The sequence below is a fragment of the Moschus berezovskii genome, chromosome 9, assembly GCF_049115385.1.
Source record: "Moschus berezovskii isolate FMDL1 chromosome 9, NW_MosBer_1.0, whole genome shotgun sequence".
NCBI lineage: Eukaryota > Metazoa > Chordata > Mammalia > Artiodactyla > Moschidae > Moschus > Moschus berezovskii.
In genome coordinates, this window is record NC_142468.1 from 105,182,322 (window position 1) to 105,202,811 (window position 20,490).

Sequence of the window (20,490 nt, forward strand, 5' to 3'; positions counted from 1 at the left end):
AACCCATAGACTGTAGCCTGCCAGGGTCCCCTGTCCGTGGAATTCTCCAGGCAAGAATACTGGAGTGGATATCCATTTGCTTCTCCAGGAGATCTTCCCAACCCAGGGATAGAACCCAGGTATCCTCATTCCAGGGAGATTCTTTACCATCTGATCCATAACCTAAATTCCAGCTGATTCATGTCTCTGTTATGTAAGTACTGGGGGGATACAGAACCAAAGTGGGCTAATAGATTACCCTTTCCCCAGACCTTAACTGCCTTCTCTATGGAGAATGGCATATAATGGACATTGATGTAAAACTAGTGAATGATAGAAATTGTGATTTTTTTAAATGGTGGGAAATCCTAGTCACATAGTCACTTGTTAAATCATGGTCAGGAACTTAATTCAGAATAAATCCTGATAGGGTTCTACGATCTGCTTTCCAAATGGTGGATGGTGCTCAGTTGTAGAGTACAAAATTTTCCTCCAGAACCCTTAGAGTTATCATTGATGCTCATCTATTTGATCTTGCTAGTGAATCCCATAATGACCTTGTATCTTGTGAATACTTCCATTTAATTGGAATTCATATGACCCAAATGGCAGGGAAGTTTACAAGGAAAAATGGAGCTGGTGGAGGAACCCCTTGAAAACTAACAATCCAATGATAAGTCACCAAACAAATGACTCGGAACAGTATTCACAATATTCTCCTGCTATTGCAGGAGAGTGAACATAAAATGGCAAAACAGAAAGTTCACGTCACTATTCTTCCAATTTTGAAAAGTTGTTGTAAAACAGTGCATTGCCTTATTTATACACAGTAAAAATAATTCTGTTCGTTGTGGTATAAACAATACTTTTTCCAACCAAAGAAGGCCCCATGTATTTCCAGTTTATAAAGTTAAAGATATTGTACCGTTGATATCACATCAGTAGCTCTTTATCTTAAAACAAATTTAAATTTTAAAAATTAAGGAGGAAAGGATGTCAAAAAGACAAGTAAACATAATAGAAAGAAGAAAAGATGAAAATTGCTAAGGTTTCTTGTATTTTTCATTATCACCATTAACCTTTACTTCAACTTAATCAATGCTTCCCACTGGTTAAAATGATTGGTTTTAACATGACAGTGATTCCATTCGTAGGAGAAGGGGACGACCGAGAATGAGATGGCTGGATGGCATCACCGACTCTGTGGACATGAGTTTGAGTGAACTCTGGGAGTTGGTGATGGACAGGGAGGCCTGGCCTGCTGTGATTCATGGGGTCGCGGAGAGTTGGACACGACTGAGCGACTGAACTGAACTGAACTGAACGTGACAGTGATTCCATCTGTAAATATGTAGAGACACAGCTACAGTGTTAACAGTCCTGTGAATTTACTTTGTTTCCAGAAATACGATATTTCTTATGACTGCAGAACCTGGCCAGACTTCAGATAGCGACTCTTCAGTTTTGACATAGCTGCCTTCATTTCTTTATTCCTTAGAGTATAGATAACAGGGTTTAAAATGGGAGTAAAGATGGTGTAGAACACTGCAAGGACTTTGTCAACTGAATAACTGCTGAAGGGCCACACATAGATGAAGATGCATGGTCCAAAGAAGAGTGTGACCACAGTGACATGAGCAGTCAGTGTGGAGCGGGCCTTGGCCATGCTAGCAGAGGAGTGGCTCCTAACTGTGATGAGTATCACAGTGTAGGAAAGAACCAACAGGAGGAAGGAACTCAAAGAAAGAAAGCCACTGTCTGCAACAATTAGTAGGCTGACAACATAAGTGTCAATGCAGGCCAACTTAGTCACCAGAGGGAGGTCACAGAAAAAGCTATCCACTTGATTAGGCCCACAAAAAGGCAAGTTAACAGTAAATGCCAGTTGGCTAGTAGTATGGACGAAACCCACACACCAGGAGATGAGTACAAGAATAATACATACACGGCGGCTCATGATTGTCATATAGTGAAGAGGTTTGCATATAGCAACATAACGATCATAAGCCATGGATACAAGAATCACCATCTCGCTGCCAGTGAAAAGATGAACAAAAAAAATCTGGGCCAGACAAGCATCAAAAGAAATAGTCTTGCGTTCAACCAAAAAGTCTGCAATCATTTTGGGGGTAGCAAAGGAGGCAACACATATATCTATAAAAGAGAGGTTTGCGAGCAGAAAGTACATGGGGGTATGAAGGCGGGAATCTGAGGTCACAGTGAGGATGATGAGAAAATTGCCCAGCAGTATTGCTAGGTAGAGTAGTGAAAATATGAGAAACAAGAAAGGTTGGAGCTCCTGGGAATTAGAGAGTCCCAGCAACACAAATTCAGTCACCTGAGAGTGATTTGTCTCATTCATTGACTTTGGAAAGGACTTCTCTTTAGTCACCTGAATGTGAGAGAAACAGATATCAATCAGTGAACTGAGCATGGGTTTGATTTCCCAGTTCTGCTTCATACCCTAGGACTCTAGTTTCTATTTATATTTGTATCTAAATTTGCACATATCATCAAAGATCATATAGAGAGCACGACAACACTATTCAAGAAGGATGGAGGGGAGAGATATTCAACCACCTGGCATATCCGATTACATCAATTTAACAAATGGAATAAACTAACTTAAAAATGAAATTGAGTATCTGAAATTTTTTTGACATTACAGAAATCCAGTCTAAGAATCTACAGAGACTAAATCATTTTTCTGCAGTAAAGAACATAAATCCTTTTTGAACTGCTAACACAAAGGAAGATATTTTCACAGACTTAATGTTGACCAAGACAGTTAGATACAAAGAGGTGTATACTGTGCTAACCTTTTGAAATAAATTTCAAAAATAGGTAAAACTAATCTCTAGGGTTGAAAAAGCTTCAATAATGATTATCCTTAAAGGGAAATTGGGGACAGAAAAGATAGGAAGGGCCTTCTGAACTGCTGGTGATGTTCTGTTTCTTAATGTGGTTGATAGTTACATAGGAGTATTCACTTTGTGAAAATGTATCAAGATACATATTTCTGCTCCATGTGCTTTTGAGTGTATGTGATATATATTCAAAAAATTAAATAGGAGAAGAAAAGATGGCATTACATTATGTGAGAGAGTTCATAGGAACTCATTGCCTTGAATAATTAAATCTTATTCCTTTCCCTATTGAGTTACAAATTATCTCAACTAAAATGCAAAACCACAGCAAAACTTAAAGATCCAGAGTCTATTGTAAGTCTTCCTAGAGCTGTGATTCATCTCTTCATGCAGTTCTATCATATGAAAGAATATAGTGTTAGTTCCTCCCAGTTTATTCCCCAAAGATATTAAGCTTTTTAAACTCAGCCATTGGTGTTAGTAATGTAGACATATTATTGAATTATGATTGATATTTTATTTGATTTGGCAAGGCTTAAAAATTGTATTGCATAAAAGTAGTCAGTAAGAAATTTGTATCATAGGAAAATTGTTTTTTTCTTTTCTATTCAGTTATTTTCTATTCTATCAGAACTTTCTCCCTTTTATGCTATTTTAACTTTAAAAAAACTTGGAAAAGTTGTGTGATTAAATGTAATGAAGCATACGATTTTGAAGAACCTTTCTCTGGATCTAAATTAGGTCTTAGGAAAGAGTATCTTTTACTGATTTCTACTCATCTGCAATTTTTTAAATTAATGTCTTCTTAGATTATAATTAAAAATTGCCTAGTATCCTTTGAGTTTCACTGGAATGTTTACACATAAAGACAGGGTATATAATGAATAATTTCAACCCCCAGGAACCAAGTTCAGGGACTCACCTGTATATTTCAAATCTCTAATTCTCTAGAAAATCTACCAAAGAATTAATTCACATTTTATCTCAGATTATATAAAAATATGATCCCAGGCTGTTCAAAAAGCTAACTAGCAGAGGTTGAAGTCAAAACAGGTGGCCAGTAAAATTACACATAGAAACAACTTTATATTTAAGGAGCCACCGCATTCTCTTCAGTGCCATTCTCCCCTCCTCATCATTTCTGAGGAGTTTTGTATTAGCAAGTCAACTCCAGGAACCCACCTTGATGTATCCTCCCTGGAAAACACCCTGACTCTTACACCCCAAACATGAATCCTATACTGAATCCTTAGATACAGGGCAAGACTTAATATCTAACAAAACCAGCAAATAAGGGTTCATATCTGCCCTATCAGAAAAAGCAAAGTCTTAAGCACAGGGAGCTTCCAAGGGAGAACTTTTGGTGCTAGAACAGAAAGGGACAGCAGAAGTCATTGTGAGAAGACATTCTGACATCTTTAGAATAAAATCTATTATGTGAGACAGTCATCCTAAGAGTCACTCTCCCGTTGAGTCATTTGCATACTTGTATTCTTCACTGTCATTGGCTTATTGGGGTTCCCAGGAAAAGAAAGGATACTGCTTTCCAGATAGAATACTGGTAGAACTGATTCAATCAACATCTGAGTTTAGTATACAAGATCAAAGTGGTGAGCAAAAGAAACTGAATTAATTAGTCTAAGTATAAATCCTTTACTTCTAATAAAGTTCATTCTTCTTTAGTTCATTTATTCTCTAAGTACATAACTGTCCATTTTCCCCAGGGCTCTGTGCCATGAGCTGGTGATAGATCAACTTAGGTTTATAACTTGCCTCCCCAAAGCTCATTTATTAATATTTATAATCCCTTTTTTCATTTAGAGAAGATGCTGAATCCTCATTTCCCTTCACTCCTTTTTAGAGGAATTGGACTGTCTTTTTACATCTAGTAAAACTACTGTACTAATAGAAACATAAAGTTGTTAGAGTAAAAACAGTTGTCATTGGGCAGCTATATGACTCTGAACATTTAGTCTTTCAGGGTTCAAATATCCTCAAATATCAAATATAGAAAATGATGTTGCTCTCAAGGAGACATTGAAAATGTTTCTTAACCAATGACATCAGTGACACATCTTTAATCAATTGTAATGATTAAATATATGCAAATGTTCTGAATAATGTATTGTTTCAGACCAGAATAAATAATTATTACTATTTTCAGATTATTTTACTGGTAAAGATGGTGTTATCTGTCTCATTTAAGAATGAGTTCCAATTAGTAGATGTGTTCATGTAAACACCAATTTTTCATTTCTTATAATAATTAAAGATAAATTAACATGCATATAAGATTTACTAGGTGACCCTCAGTCCCCTTCTATATGAAATTCTATCAAATAATTATTTCTCCAATACTTCTATCTCAGAACTTAATACTGGTAGATGAAGTGAAATAATTGAGTATAGTTTACAGAGGCCACCAAACTCTTACCAGTCAGAGATACATCTTTTACAAGCTTTCCCACATTTCCGCTGCCTTTACCTTCTCCATGTAAATCCAGATCAGAGATTTAACCAACTCTGTGGAGACAAAGCTTGTGTGTCATCTTCAAAAGGATACTGACAAAATGCTTTCATTTACCTAAGATGAAGTGAAAAGTGTGGAGAAAGCTTATAATCGATAGCTATTAATTCATGGATCAGATTTAGTTGTTATTCTACATCTTCTAAGAAAACAGACCTGGCCTTGAAGAAATGAGTTATAAAGACGTTTATTTTTAAATAAGTAGGAAATAGACTCGAGATGCTTGTAGACAGGATGGGCTGTTTAGGGGGACATCAACCTGCATGCTGTGTCCTAACGCAGAACTTAAGTCACAGGGAGTATTTGGAGCAGTCCGGAATCTAAAAGACAAAGCAAGAGGTAAAAAGGAAGAAATGCCTCCCCTCCCCCCAAAAAACCCTGCTATTTTACAATTTTGCAAAGAATTTAGCATAAATGACTTTCAAAGACCTCCAGAAATTAAAACCAATTAAATATCAATAAGCATACATGAAGAGAATTAGTGTTTAGTCTCCACTGAAGCTTTAAGTATAGAATTACTTACCCACATATTCTAGGAGAATGCTTTCTTTCAACTTAACCTCATCTGACAGGTCCTGAGAATAGATGAAATTTTTGAGGGATTCAAACACTGTTCTCAAGGGGAGGCTCTGAGTGAACTTAATCTACAATTTCATATAAACTTTGTTTTTAATTAGCAAGAATATTTTTAGGAAGCATCACCAATGATAGTGGTTTTTATATGATTTTGGGTCTGTAAAAATATTGAAATATCAAGAATATAGTGTCATTTATCAGAACCATGTTTAGGAAATATTTAGGCTTTTTCTTCCCCTTATCTTACTTTCTCTTGATTCAAAGTGTAGGTAACTTTCCCCCTGCTTCTCAGAGATATATAATCATTAAATACTTGAATCAAATATTCAAATAATACTTGAATATTATTTTGTGAAATAATGAATTTACCATGTAGTAAATTTATCATAATAGTAGTAAGAGTCTAAAATACAGTAATCATATAGGACATATCTTCTCTTTTCACAAGTAGGGCATATATTCAGCAGGATATTTTTATTTTCATAATTTATTTACATTGGTATTTCTTTGTCATGAATCAACAAAAGCCATTCTAAATTATAAGCTTTAAAATAGCCTAAAACCCAAATCAGCAGGTGATGTCTAAAGATATCATGGACTATACAAGAAGTTATAGCCTGAGTCACTGAAATTTATGTTCTGACTCTGCTGCTCCTGCTAAGTCACTTCAGTCGTGTCCGACTCTGTGTGACCCCATAGATGGAAGCCCACCAGGCTCCCCCGTCCCTGGGATTCTCCAGGCAAGAACACTGGAGTGGGTTGCCATTTCCTTCTTCAATGTTCTGACTCTACCTCTCACTAAATAACTGCAATTTTAGGCAATCTGCCACTATGAAGGTGCACCATTTCTTTTCAAAAATGGATAAGAACTCTTCCTCCTAATCTTTATGATTCTCTAATTCTCTGCCTTTTGAAAGCATAATCCCCAGAATGTGTTAGTTCCATTATAAAAATTATTACAAAATGTTGTATTAAAATAAAAGCATATTCAATCAAAAAAGAAATCCATCCTGGTTTTAGTAAAGAAATACAGCTGTCTATTACTTTTCAGATATAGGACAACAATAATAAGCAAAATGGACATAGAATAATCCAAGACTGAAAGAGTAGAGTATGATTGCTTCTCTTTGTTTTCTGTTCTAACTGAATTAGAAGGCTGAGGAAAAACAGCACTCTTCTAGTGCCTAGCCTCTAAAATAGCCTCTATTTTGTGCCTCTAGGTACAAAAATATTTGTACCTACCAGGAAAAAACCAACATTCTTCAGGATCCATTGGATGGGGGCAAATGCACTGAACCCATGTCTTTACAGACTTCAGTCTTCACCATTTACACTTTGAAGTATCATTGTCCTCAACACATAGATATAAGAAAAACCACCACAAGTGTGAGAAGCTAATTAGTGATTTGGCGTCACTAGATTGTAGTGATCATGGGACACAGAGACTTGTAATAACAGAAATTACCTTCATTAGAGCTGATTGCATGAGAGTTTGTTTGCTCACAAGAATTACAGTACATCACCTTGAGGATTCACAAATGGACAAAACAGGAGGATTCATGGAAATACTTTGTCCTATTGGAAAAAATTTAACATGGTGGAAAGAAGAGCCATGAGTAGTTTTGCTAGCTAGTCCATTCTGCTTCAGGAGAGTTTTAGAACAGGGCCATTGGGGGTGTCAAAAATTGATGAGGAGCCATTTTTTTGCCTCTGTGTACTACACAACAGTGTACCATCTTGGTATGTTAATAGCTCTAGAAGATCCATGTACTTGGTTTCAAGGTAAGGCAGGGGAAGTTCTTTTATAATAGAAACACTTTATCATGCTGAGTAGATTTTAGTGAAAAAACTTTAAGTAATTTCCAGAAATTTAAACTTTTTAGTTCAAGCTTTTAGGGAAACTATAGCTAAGTGAAGCTATGATGTTCCCCTCCTTGGGGAGAAAGGACAAAATATAAAATGATAAAGAAAGGAATTCCCTATTATAACATAGAATTTTGAAATTAGTGTGGACACTAAAGTCAACTAGTCCGACATCTTAAATTTATAGATTGGTTGAAAGAGCTCTCGAAGAATTACTGTTTGATTCAGTTGATACTGACCAATACCACTTTCTAACCCCTTGCCAAATGTCCTTTCTTCTCTACCATCATTCCTCTTCCACAGTTTGGAACATTTTGATGTCATGATTAGAGCTAAACTGATTATTCATCTCTTCCCAGACACATGCATCTAAAGCACTCCTAAATGTTTTGTTGACAAGTACTTCCTAGTACCCTTGATATCTATCGTTTCTACTATCCTTTTCCTGTAGATAATTTCCAAAAGTCTGTCATTTGAAATCATTTTCTTCTTAGGGTCTCCTGCTGGATGATTAATACATTTAAGTAACTTTACTCCCTTATAAGAAAGAGCCCTAAATATACACCTCTAAAGTTCCAAAATGTATCACAAGACATCTCTGAACCACAAATTTGTCATCTCCAAAACGTCCAACTCTTTGTGACCCCATGAACAATACAGTCCATGGAATTCTCCAGGACAGAATACTGGAGTGGGTAGCCTTTCCTTCTCCAGGGGATCTTCCCAACCCAAGGATCTAATCCAGGTCTCCATTATTGCAGGCAGATTCTTTATCAGTTGAGCCACCAGGGAAGCCCAAGAATACTGGAAAGGGTAGCCTATCCCTTCTCCAGCAGACCTTCCCCACTCAGGAATCAAACCAGGGTCTGCTGCATTGCAGGTGGATTCTTTATCATCTGAGCTAAAAGGGAAACCCTACAAATTAACACATTTTCCCTAAATATATCTTTACTATAATACCAATACTGTTAATGTTATCCTTATCATTCTAGGAAACATTTAGGCTCAAAATCATCAATGTGGGTGATATCTACTTCTCTAATATTCCTATACTTAATTCCTAAATATCATTTATTTTGATGGGATCACCCTGTTTATATAGTTTTTTTTTTTAATGCCTAGTGTTTTCTAAACATGAATCATGAACCTTTCCCCTGGTTGTTACATGTAATTTGCACATTTCATTTTTGGCAGATGCATCCTCCTCCAAATTTGTAGATTTAATAAAATAATTATTCCCACATTGTAGAAAATTTAAAGTCTGTTTCTTAACTGAATGTGTGCTTTAAAATAAACTTAGAAGAAATGGGGTCATTCTCCATCCCCCTTCTGATGTCTTTGTCAGAAGCTTTCTCTGTCCCTTTTCTTACTTTAATAAAACTCTGCTACCCAAAAGCTCTTGAGTGAGCAAGCCTGGTCCCTGGGCCCGATGTTAAATCTTCTTCGGAGATCACAAATCTGACGTCTTTCACAGTAAGCTAGCATCTTGGGGGTTTGTCCGGGATCTTCAAGACAAGGTAAGCACACTCAGAGCTCTAGTCTCTCTGCTTTCTCAGTCTGCACGTTTTCTGCTTTCCTTTATTAACTCTATGGTGTGCTTGTGTGAATGAATGACACACCCTGCATTAAACAAGTGATGAGCCCTGCTTGTGGTTTTGCGGTGCCTTGTAGTGACTGAAGGCAGTCCCAAAAAGGGGAATCTTGTCGGGGATTTATACCGATCTGTCAGTGCCAAGAGACACCCAATGTCCCTGAGAGGGGAGAAGCCAGAAATGGGCAAAGCATGTGGACCTAACTTTCCTTTCTCGGTCAACTATTCCTGGTCTCTTTGACCATTTCGTAATTGCATGGGGAATTAGAACTACTAACCTAATCTGTCAGATCATAGACTTTCTAGGGACTTGTGATCCATGCTGTTACTATGTACTTTCACTTAGACCCCAAGTATGAAAGCGCCTAGCTTTGCTAGGAGCTGAAAGTTACTAGGAGCATGTATGGAGTGAGCTGGAAGTCTAGCTCCAGGAATATCTCTCAGGCTAGAGATTACTCTCTTGGCTGCCTGCCTCAGGGGCCAGCAGCCTGAAAGTGAGTCTTTGTCATGGCTGTGCTGCCTATCTATATGGAGAGAAGCACTGCTGGTGACCATGAGGATTTTGAGGACACAGATCAGAAATTGCCAGGATCTGTTCAGACTGGAAGTACAGTGGGCTTCTTCCTTTGGTAGCGCTAGCTCTTAGTGGACCAGAGGAGGCTCTCAGGTGGCTTTTGTCTCAATCCCTTAGATATTCTTTTGTGGAATCTGTGGGAATGAACTGGAAGGATTGGCCCTAATAGCTTGAGGACAAAAATCACTTTTTCCTCACTGGCCGACCCTCCACCACCTCTTTTGCTATCATATATACTGGCGTGGTGACACTCAGAAGGGCCATCTTGGTTGTTGCTCGCCCCTTAATGACTCACCGCTTCTACTGCGGTTAGAACTGTACTCAGGAATGTGCGCAGACACACGTAAGATGGATACTTCCCCTAGTAGTCCTAGCTTGGGAAACATTCCAGAAAGCTACTCTGCTCCACCCCGGTGGCATTAGAGAAAAGGGCAAATCAAACAAAGGTCTTGGTTGTATGGAAATAAATCAATCTGGGATACCATCAGGTCTACCCCTGGTGCATCTCCACCCCGCCAAGGTGGTAGAACCAGATAAGAACTGGTATGAGTAAGATGCCTGCATCAGTAAGGGACAGACTAAGTCTGACCAGGGAAGGGATGCTTTGGTGGCAAGTCTGTCTACACCCCCATCTAGAGCAGGGAGGGACGTCTCCGGTGGAAAGAAGCCATGGCTGTGGATGCCGTTTTTTTCTCTCTTACAGATGGGAGAACCACACCTTTAATATGTGTTTTAAAAAACAAGCTGGGACAAGTTTGATCCCCCGAGTTTAAAAAGACATATCTGATCTTCTTCTGTGATACTGAATGACCACAGTATCCTTTGGAAGACGGGAAACCCTGACCTGCTAAAGGATCTCAAATATTACTGTTTTACAACTAGACCGGTTCTGTAGAAAATAAGGGAAATTGGCAGAAGTGACATATGTGTTGCTCTTTATCTCTCTGAAAGACATGCCAGACTATGTCCTAAGGGTGCAGATTTGCATGTGAAACCTTCAACTCCCTCCTGTTCTCTTACTTTACCCCTTTATCTGGGGCTCCCAACTGAACAGACTGAAAATCAGGGCAACTTTCTAGGAAGGGTTGCCTCAGTCTCGGTAGAATTTCAAACAGTCCCAGTTTCGGTCAAGACTATTTAGAGGATCCAAAAAGTACATAGAAGACTTTCCAGGACTAACTTTATGACCTTACTTGGAGAGATGTTATGTATGTCTTGGGACAGACACTGATTCCTGACTCGAAAACTTGAGTTTTGGGGGAAGTTAGTACTTTTGGAGATGAATGGCTTGAACGTGAGACAAGGGGAAAGAGCGAACACAGAATAGCCCTCCTTCCAACTGGGAGCCAAGTAGTTCCAATAACAGAGCTGCTTTGCTGGATGTACTCTTGAAGGACTTAAGCAAGCACACACTCCTGGTAAATTCCTAGATAGACCATGGGAGGTCTCCACAAGTTTACTGATGTTGATCTTGAAAGTGCAGAAGGAGGAATGATCTTAAAAGATAGATTTCTCATTCAGCCAGCTCCAGATATCTTCCCTAAGTCAGAAAAACAGGAGTTTGGACCAAATCAGTCTTCAGAAAAGCTGTTGCAGCTGGCTCAGACAGGATATTATGGTAGAAAATAAGAGGCAAAAAAGAACCAGGAAAAAGACTGAAGCCCCAATAATGGCTGTTAGACCTGCTCTGAAACAGCCTGAGAAAAAAATGCCCAGAGGGACCCAGGTGAAAAGGGACGGACTTGTTATTACCGTGGAAAGGAGGGGCATCTCAAGCGGGATTGTCCTCAGGCATCTAAGCCGTCCCCAGCTCCATGTCCTGTCTGCAAAGGACCATATTGGAGAAGAGACTGTCCTCTGAAGTGTAGGCCCCAGGGTTTGTACTCTCACGACTATCGGGACCGAAGGTGCCCTGGGGTCCACACACAAGCTCCCATCCTAGTAACACCTGAGGAACCTTGAGTATTAATAACTGTGGAGGGCCAATAAGTTGATTTTATTTTGGACACTGGGGCAACTTTCTGCTCACTAAAGCCCCTGGTCTGCTTTCCTCCTGATCCACTACCATAATGGGGCTGTCTGGATGAGTCAAATATTTTCCAATCATTGATTTGAAGGATGCTTTCTAGAGTTAAATCTATATTAGATCATCTTCTACCTATTACTTTAAGACAATTGAGAGGATTCTTGGACGTTACAGGCTATGGCCACATATGGATTCCAGGTTATAGGGAACTTGCCTGGCCTTTATATAGACTTACAATTGAGACTCAGCAGGCCCAAACTGACAAGCTGGTTTGGTCTCTAGCTCCTCAAAAGGCCTTTGCTGCTGCTGCTGCTAAGTCACCTCAGTCATGTCCGACTTTGTGCAACCCCATAGATGGCAGCCCACCAGGCTCCCCCATCCCTGGGATTCTCCAGTCAAGAACACTGGAGTGGTTTGCCATTTTCTTCTCCAATGCATGAAAGTGAAAAGTGAAAGTGAAGTCGCTCAGTCGTGTCTGACTCTTTGCGACCCCATGGACTGTATCCCACCAGGCTCCTCTGTCCATGGGATTTTCCAGGCAAGAATACTGTAGTGGGGTGCCATTGCCTTCTCCCAAAAGGCTTTTAAGGATCTTCAAATTGCTCTCTTGCAGGCTCCAACTTTGAGCTTGCCCACAGGATCAGCGTTTAGTTTGTTTGTTACTGAAAAAAAGGCTATGGCCACATTATTTAAGGGTAATTGTTACTATTGCTTTACTAATGCCTAAGACGCTTGCTCCTTGGAAGGAAAGTTATGACCAACCTTGATAGTATATTAAAAAGCAGAGACATTACTTTGCCAACCAAGGTCAAGTCTATGTTGCCAACCAAGTCAAGGCTATGGTTTTTCCCGTGGTCATGTATGGATGTGAGAGTTGGACTGTGAAGAAGGCTGATCGCCGAAGAATCGATGCTTTTGAACTGTGGTGTTGGAGAAGACTCTTGAGAGTCCCTTATACTGCAAGGAGATCCAACCAGTCCATTCTAAAGGAGATCAATCCTGGATGTTCATTGGAGGGACTGATGCTAAAGCTGAAACTGCAATACTTTGGCCACCTCATGCGACGAGTTGACTCACTGGAAAAGACTCTGATGCTGGGAAAGGTTGGGGGCGGGAGGAGAAGGGGACGATGGAGAATGAGATGGCTGGATGGCATCACCGACTCTGTGGACATGAGTTTGAGTGAACTCCGGGAGTTGGTGATGGACAGGGAGGCCTGGCGTGCTGTGATTCATGGGGTCGCAGAGAGTCGGACACGACTGAGCGACTGAACTGAACTGAACTGAACTGAACTGAAAGTTCAACCCACTCCAGTACTCTTGCCTGGAAAATCCCATGGCTGGAGGAGCCTAGTAGGCTGCAGTCCATGGGGTCGCAGAGAGTCGGACAGGACTGAGCGACTTCACTTTCACTGTTCACTTTCACACATTGGAGAAGGAAATGGCAACCCACTCCAGTGTTCTTGCCTGGAGAATCCCAGGGACGGGGGAGCCTGGTGGGCTGCCGTCTATGGGGTCGCACAGAATCGGACACGACTGAAGCGACTTAGCAGCAGCAGCAGCAGCAAAGCTCATAAAGAATTGATGATTTTGAACTGTAATGCTGGAGAAGACTCTTGAGAGTCCCTTGGACTGCAAGGAGATCCAACCAGTCCATTCTTAAGGAGATCAACCCTGGGTGTTCATTGAAAGGACTGACACTGAAGCTAAAACTCCAATACTTTGGCCACCTCATGCGACGAGTTGACTCACTGGAAAAGACTCTGATGCTGGGAGGGATTGGGGGTGGGAGGAGACGGGGACGACAGAGAATGAGATGGCTGGATGGCATCACCGACTCGATGGACATGAGTTTGAGTGTACTCCGGGAGTTGGTGATGGACAGGGAGGCCTGCGTGCTGTGATTCATGGGGTCGCAGAGAGTCGGACACGACTGAGCGACTGAACTGAACTGAACTGAGCTGCTGTTTGAGCCAGGAACCAAGATGGGCCTGAGAATCTATGTTGGCTTGCTCTGCTGACTCCAAAAGCCCTGAGTCTGCAGTTTGACCCCCAAGACGATGCCTTCCTGTCCTGAGCTTGTTCCTATGCTGCATTCCACAATCAACATAATTCCTAGGTCTACAGAGTACTTCCCTTCTCATCAATTGAAGGCTTCCCATGATGGGTTTCTCCGCTTCAAGGAAAGGACTTTCTTCAACTCTGTGATGACATCTAACAATCCTAAGATGGACTGGTGTAACATATTGTACCTTAACTATGGGCACAATGTGACTTTCAACTTTGACTATACATTATCTTAGTTTAATGACTATTTTGCTGCACTTACGAAGGTAAGCGGGTCTAGATCTGGTGGTTTTTTACCTGATGTTTATCAAATATGGGATGAGGTCACATGGGTAACTCCTATAAAGGGACACCTACTATCTAATGCTCTCATACGCTGGGAACAAATAAAGCTTTCCCAGAAGTTAGCTGACAACTTAATTATAATGATTAGAAACAATTGGGATTTTTGCCTCAAGAAATATGCAGTGTGATCATTCCTGTGTTTTCCAATCCCAGCTCAAGTCCTCCTTTGGCCTGGCCAGGCACTGATTGGGACTGGATCCCTCAGTCACGCTGGCTTGCACCAAATGGGATCTACTGGATATGAGGCTCTTACCTATGGGCGTGGCTTCCCCCTGGTTGGATAGGGAGATGCACCCTAGGTCTAGCTTTTACTCTTGGCTTCATATTTTCAGAGCTTCCAGAGAAGCCTACTAATCTGCCACACCTTAAAACTCATTGGGCAAGATATGTATTTCACTGGCATGATTATCTGGCTGCAATATTAGTTCCATCTCTGGGAACTACAGATCAGATGTTATGCCATGAGTTGATGCTCTGACTAACTTTCAGCCTTTAATGCTGAACAAATACAAATTAGAAAGGCAGTTTTACAAAACAGATTGGCCTTAGATATTCTAAGGGCTGCACAAGGAGGAACTCGTGCCATTATTCATATCCAATATGAGTACTAATGTTACTCACTTTACTAAACACATGAACAAGATGATTCAGGCTATGGATTCTCCTGAAGCCTCAGTCACCTCACTTTGGGAAACATTAAGTAGCTCCCCACGGTGGAAAACTATCTTAATCTTAATAAGTCTAATTGTTCTGTCTTTACTGTTTGTTTTCTGCATCTGTAACTGTGTAACTGGACTTGCTTTTAACCGTTTGAAAGCTTTTAAGTTACAAATGGTTGGTTGTTCAGACTCCTAGGAGTGCCACAGACTCCTCCAACTTGGGGCCTCTTGATCAGAAACCCTCAATATGAGGGTTAGGAGAATGTATTGCCTCAACAATTTAGGGCCAGCACCCCATCACAGCAGGAAGTAGTTATGGAATGAAAACGATGCCCTTTTCCCTTGGCAACATAATTCTCTTAAAAGAAAAGAAGGGAATGGGAGAGTCAATTCCTAGGCAGGTTGATAAGAACTCTGGGGTTCCACGAGGAGGAGAAAGGGGTCTGAGGCTCTTGAAACAGAGATAGTGGTCTGGAATTCTAAAGGAGGCAGAAAGGACAACCATCTTTTTTTTCCTATACATTCCTTAGTCACATAAATAGTTTTTTTCTTTCAGCTGAGAACTCATGATTATACAACAAACAATTCAGTTTGAACTCTGTCATAAGGATTATATAACAACAATGTATCCTGCTTAAGGACAGTTCCTCCTTCCTGAAAATCTTCTTGTTCTTGAGTGTCCAAGAGTCTCAGGGTCAGTGGTGGCCTGCTGCAGGCTTGGGGGCACTGCCTGCAGCAGTGTGTGCATGGGACCTTTTGAAGGAGGTTACCATTATCTTGAGAGTCCCTTGGAATGCAAGGAGATCCAACCAGTCCATTCTAAAGGAGATCAATCCTGGGTGTTCATTGGAAGGTCTGATGCTAAAGCTGAAACTGCAATACTTTGGCCAACTCATGAGACAAGTTGACTCACTGGAAAAGACTCTGATGCTGGGAAGGGTTGGGGGCGGGAGGAGAAGGGGACGACGGAGAATGAGATGGCTGGATGACATCACCGACTCTGTGGACATGAGTTTGAGTGAACTCCGGGAGTTGGTGATGGACAGAGAGGCTTGGCGTGCTGTGATTCATGGGGTCACAAAGAGTCAGACACGACTGAGCGACAGAACTGATCTGAACTGAACCATTATCTTCATAACCTACACCACAGTTTCAGTTCAGTTCAGTCACTCAGTTGTGTCCGACTCTTTGTGACCCCATGAATCGCAGCACGCCAGGCCTCTCTGTCCATCACCAACTCCCAGAGTTTACCCAAACTCATGTCCATCGAGTCGGTGATGCCATCCAGCCATCTCATCCTCTGTCGTCCCCTTCTCCTCCTGCCCCCAATCCCTGCCAGCATCAGGATCTTTTCCAATGAGTCAGCACTTCGCATGAGGTGGCCAAAGTATTGGGATTTCAGCTTTAGCATCAGTCCTTCCAGTGAACACCCAGGACTGATCTCCTTTAGGATGAACTGGTTGGATCTCCTTGCAGTCCAAGGGACTCTCAAGAGTCTTTTCCAGCACCACAGTTCAAAAGCATCAATTCCTCAGTGATCAGCTTTTTTCACAGTCCAACTGTCACATCCATACATGATCACTGGAAAAACCATAGCCTTGACTAGGCGGACCTTTGTTTGCAAAGTAATGTCTCTGCTTTTTAATATGCTGTCTAGGTTGATCATAACTTTCTTTCCAAGGAGTAAGCGTATTTTAATTTCATGGCTGCAATCACCATCTGAAGTGATTTTGGAGCTCCCCAAAATAAAATCAGCCACTGTTACCCCATCTATTTCCAATGAAGTGATGGGACCAGTTGCCATGATCTTAGTTTTCTGAATGTTGAGCTTTAAGCCAACTTTTTCACTCTCCTCTTTCACTTTCATCAAGAGGCTTTTTAGTTCCTCTTCACTTCTGCCATAATGGTGGTGTCATCTGCATATCTGAGGTTATTGATATTTCTCCCAGCAATCTTGATTCCAGCTTGTGCTTCTTCCAGCCCAGTGTTTCTCATGATGTACTCTGCATATAAGTTAAATAAGCAGGGTGACAATATACAGCCTTGACATACTCCTTTTCCTATTTGGAACCAGTCTGTTGTTCCATGTCCAGTTCTAACTGTTTCTTCCTGACCTGCATACAGTTTTCTGAAGAGGCAGGTCAGGTGGTCTGGTATTCCCATCTCTTTCAGAATTTTCCACAATTTATTGTGATCCACACAGTCAAAGGCTTTGGCATGGCCTCAGGTCAAATAACAGGGAGGGAACACAGCCTAAGCTCTTCAAGAAAATTAGAGATACCAAGGGAACATTTCATGCAAAGATGGGCTCAATAAAGGAAAGAAATGGTATGGACCTAGCAGAAGCAGAAGATATTAAGAAGAGGTGGCAAGAATACACATAAGAATTATACAAAAAAAGATCTTTATGACCTTTATAATCATGATGGTGTGATCACTCACCCAGAGCCAGACATCCTGGAATGCAAACTCAAGTGGACCTTAGGAAGTATCACTATGAACAAAGCTAGTGGAGGTGATGGAATTCCAGCTGAGCTATTTCAAGTCATAAAAGATGATGCTGTGATATAGCTGAACTCAATATGCCAGCAAATTTGGAAAACTCAGCAGTGGCCACAGGACTGGAAAAGGTCAGTCTTCATCCCAATACCAAAGAAAAGCAATGCCAAAAAATGTTCAAACAACCGCACAATTGCACTCATCTCACACACTAGCAAAGTATTGATCAAAATTCTCCAAGCCTGGGTTCTATAGTATGTGAACCGTGAACTTCCATATGTTCAAGCTGGATTTAGAAAAGGCAGAGGAACCAGAGATCAAATTGCCAACATCTGCTGGATCATGAAAAAGCAAGAGAGTTCCAGAAAAATATCTACTTCTGCTTTATTGATTATGCCAAAGCCTTTGACTGTGTGGATCACAATAAACTGTGGAAAATTCTGAAACAGATGGGAATACCAGATGGGAATACCATCTGACCTACCTCCTGAGAAATCTGTATGCAGGTCAGGAAGCATCAGTTAGAACTGGACATGGAACAACAGACTGGTTCCAAATTGGGAAAGGAGTATGTCAAGACTGTATATTGTCATCCACCTTATTTAATTTATATGCCAAGTACATCATGAGAAATGCTGGAATGGATGAAGCACAAGCTAGAATCAAGATTTCAAGGAGAACTAGCAATAACCTCAGATATGCAGATGACACCACCCTTATGGTAGAAAGTGAAGAGGAACTAAAGGTCCTCTTTATGTGTGTGGAAGAGGAGAGTGAAAAAGTTGGCTTAAAGCTCAACATTCAGAAAACTAAGATCATGGCATCTGGTCCCATCACTTCACGGGAAATAGATGGGGAAACAGTGGAAACATTGGCTGACTTTATTTTTCTGGGCTCCAAAATCACTGCAGATTGTGACTGCAGCCATGAAATTAGAAGACGTTTGCTCCTTGGAAGAAAAGCTATGACCAACATAGACAGCAAATTAAAAAGCATTACTTTGTCAACAGAGGTCTATCTAGTCAAGGCTATGGTTTTTCCAGTATTCATGTATGGATGTGAGAGTTGGACTATAAATAAAGCTGAGCGCTGAAGAATTGATGCTTTTGAACTGTGGTGTTGGAGAAGACTCTTGAGAGTCCTTTGGACTCAAGGAGATCCAATGAGTCTATCCTAAAGGAAATCAGTCCTGAATATTCATTGGAATGACTGATGCTCAAGTTGAAACCCCACCACTTTGGCCACCTGATGTGAAGAACTGGCTCATTTGGAAAAGCTCTGATGCTGGGAATGATTGAAGCAGGAGGAGAAGGGAACGACAGAGGATGAGATGGTTGGCATCACCGATTCAATGGACATGAGTTTAGTCAGCTTTGGGAGTTGGTGATGGACAGGGAGGCCTGGCGTGCTGCAGTCCATGGGGTCACAGAGAGTCAGACACAACTGAGCCACTGAAGTGAACTGAAAACCTTCTGGCTAATTCTGTTATCTTAAAATGTAAACTATGGGAGTAGGTCTAGGAAGATCTTTGCAAACTTGAGACATTCTTTTGACTTATTGTAATAGCTAATTTTAAAAGTATATAACCCCCGTGCTAGCACTAGCAAGTGGGTTTTCTCTGCTCCCCTTCTGATATCTATGTCAGAAGCTTTCTGTTCTTTTTCTTACATTAATAAAACTCTGCTACACAAAAACAAACACATAAATAAATTTAGAAGAAATGTTTGGCTCAATGTATTGAAAGCTCATCAATCAGGTGCGAGCAGATTAGGATCATTATGCCTTCTTGATGGATTAAGCTCTTTACTATCACAGCATGTCTATCTTTATTCTCAGTAATATTTCTTGTTCTGAAGTCTTCAGAGTCAGATATTGATTTGATTTCTTTGGTTCCCTTATAATTACTGTTTGCATTGTATGTCTTTTCTCCATCCTTTTATTTTGAGCAGTCTATGTCTTTATATTTAAAGTTGATTCCTTATACACAGCAAATAGCTGGTTCTTGCTTGTGGTTCATCTTGACAGTATCTGTCTCTTAGTGAAGTCCTTAGACCTTTCACATGTAATGACTTTAATGACTGTATACCTACTATCTTGCTATTTTTTTCTATTTATTTTATCTTTGGGACCCCAAGAATTCTCCAGGCCAGAATACTGGAGTGGGTAATCTTTCCCTTCTTCAAGGGATCTTCCCAACCCAGGGATGAAACCCAGGTCTCCCGCATTGCAGGTGGATACTTTACCAGCTGAGCCACATGGGAAGCTCTTTATTTTATCTATATCTGCTCATTTTTCCTACTCATTCTGTCCTCTATTGGATTTCTTTTTTTAGTTTTCTATTTTTTCTGTTGGTGTTATTTTACCTTTAAACTGATCTATAACTTTTATCTTCCACTTTATTAAATGATATTGTAACATCTTATCATATAAGTATACTTCTTTTTTATATAATGTTTTAATTTAAAATATTCACTTCATGTTATATCATTTACTTTGTCATGTTTTATTTTTTTGTTAGATGTGGAGCTTTAATCTTTAAAGAAACATTTTATTGATGTATGACTGATATACAAAGACTGTACATTTTTAATTGATACAGTTTGCTGAGTCTGAAGATAATTATACACCTGTGAGATTGTCACCACAATGTGTGTCAAAAACATATCCGTTACCTCTAAAAGTTTCTTTTTTATAGGTATTGCCTCTTTTGTAATAACATTCAGCATAAGACATACTCTCTAAACAAATTTCAAGTGTAAAATGAAATATTGTTTACTATAGTCACCATGATGTATTAGAACTCCAGAGCTTTTCATCTTTTAATAGAAACTCCTTTGTCTAAACTAGTATCTCCCTGTTTTCCTCCCCCTCAGGCAACTGCTACTCTCTGCTTCTATGAGATTTTCTATGATTTTGAC

The 20,490-nt window shown here is 40.2% G+C and overlaps 1 protein-coding gene across 1 annotated transcript; it reads right to left on the reverse strand.

The window, feature by feature from the left end:
- Positions 1 to 1,396: 1,396 nt before the first annotated feature.
- Positions 1,397 to 2,440, reverse strand: LOC148776917 (olfactory receptor 4K15-like). Its single transcript, XM_088840419.1, has one exon. It carries the CDS (start codon positions 2,438 to 2,440, stop codon positions 1,397 to 1,399), a length of 1,044 nt encoding a protein of 347 aa, XP_088696545.1.
- Between the last annotated feature and the right edge of the window lie 18,050 nt (positions 2,441 to 20,490).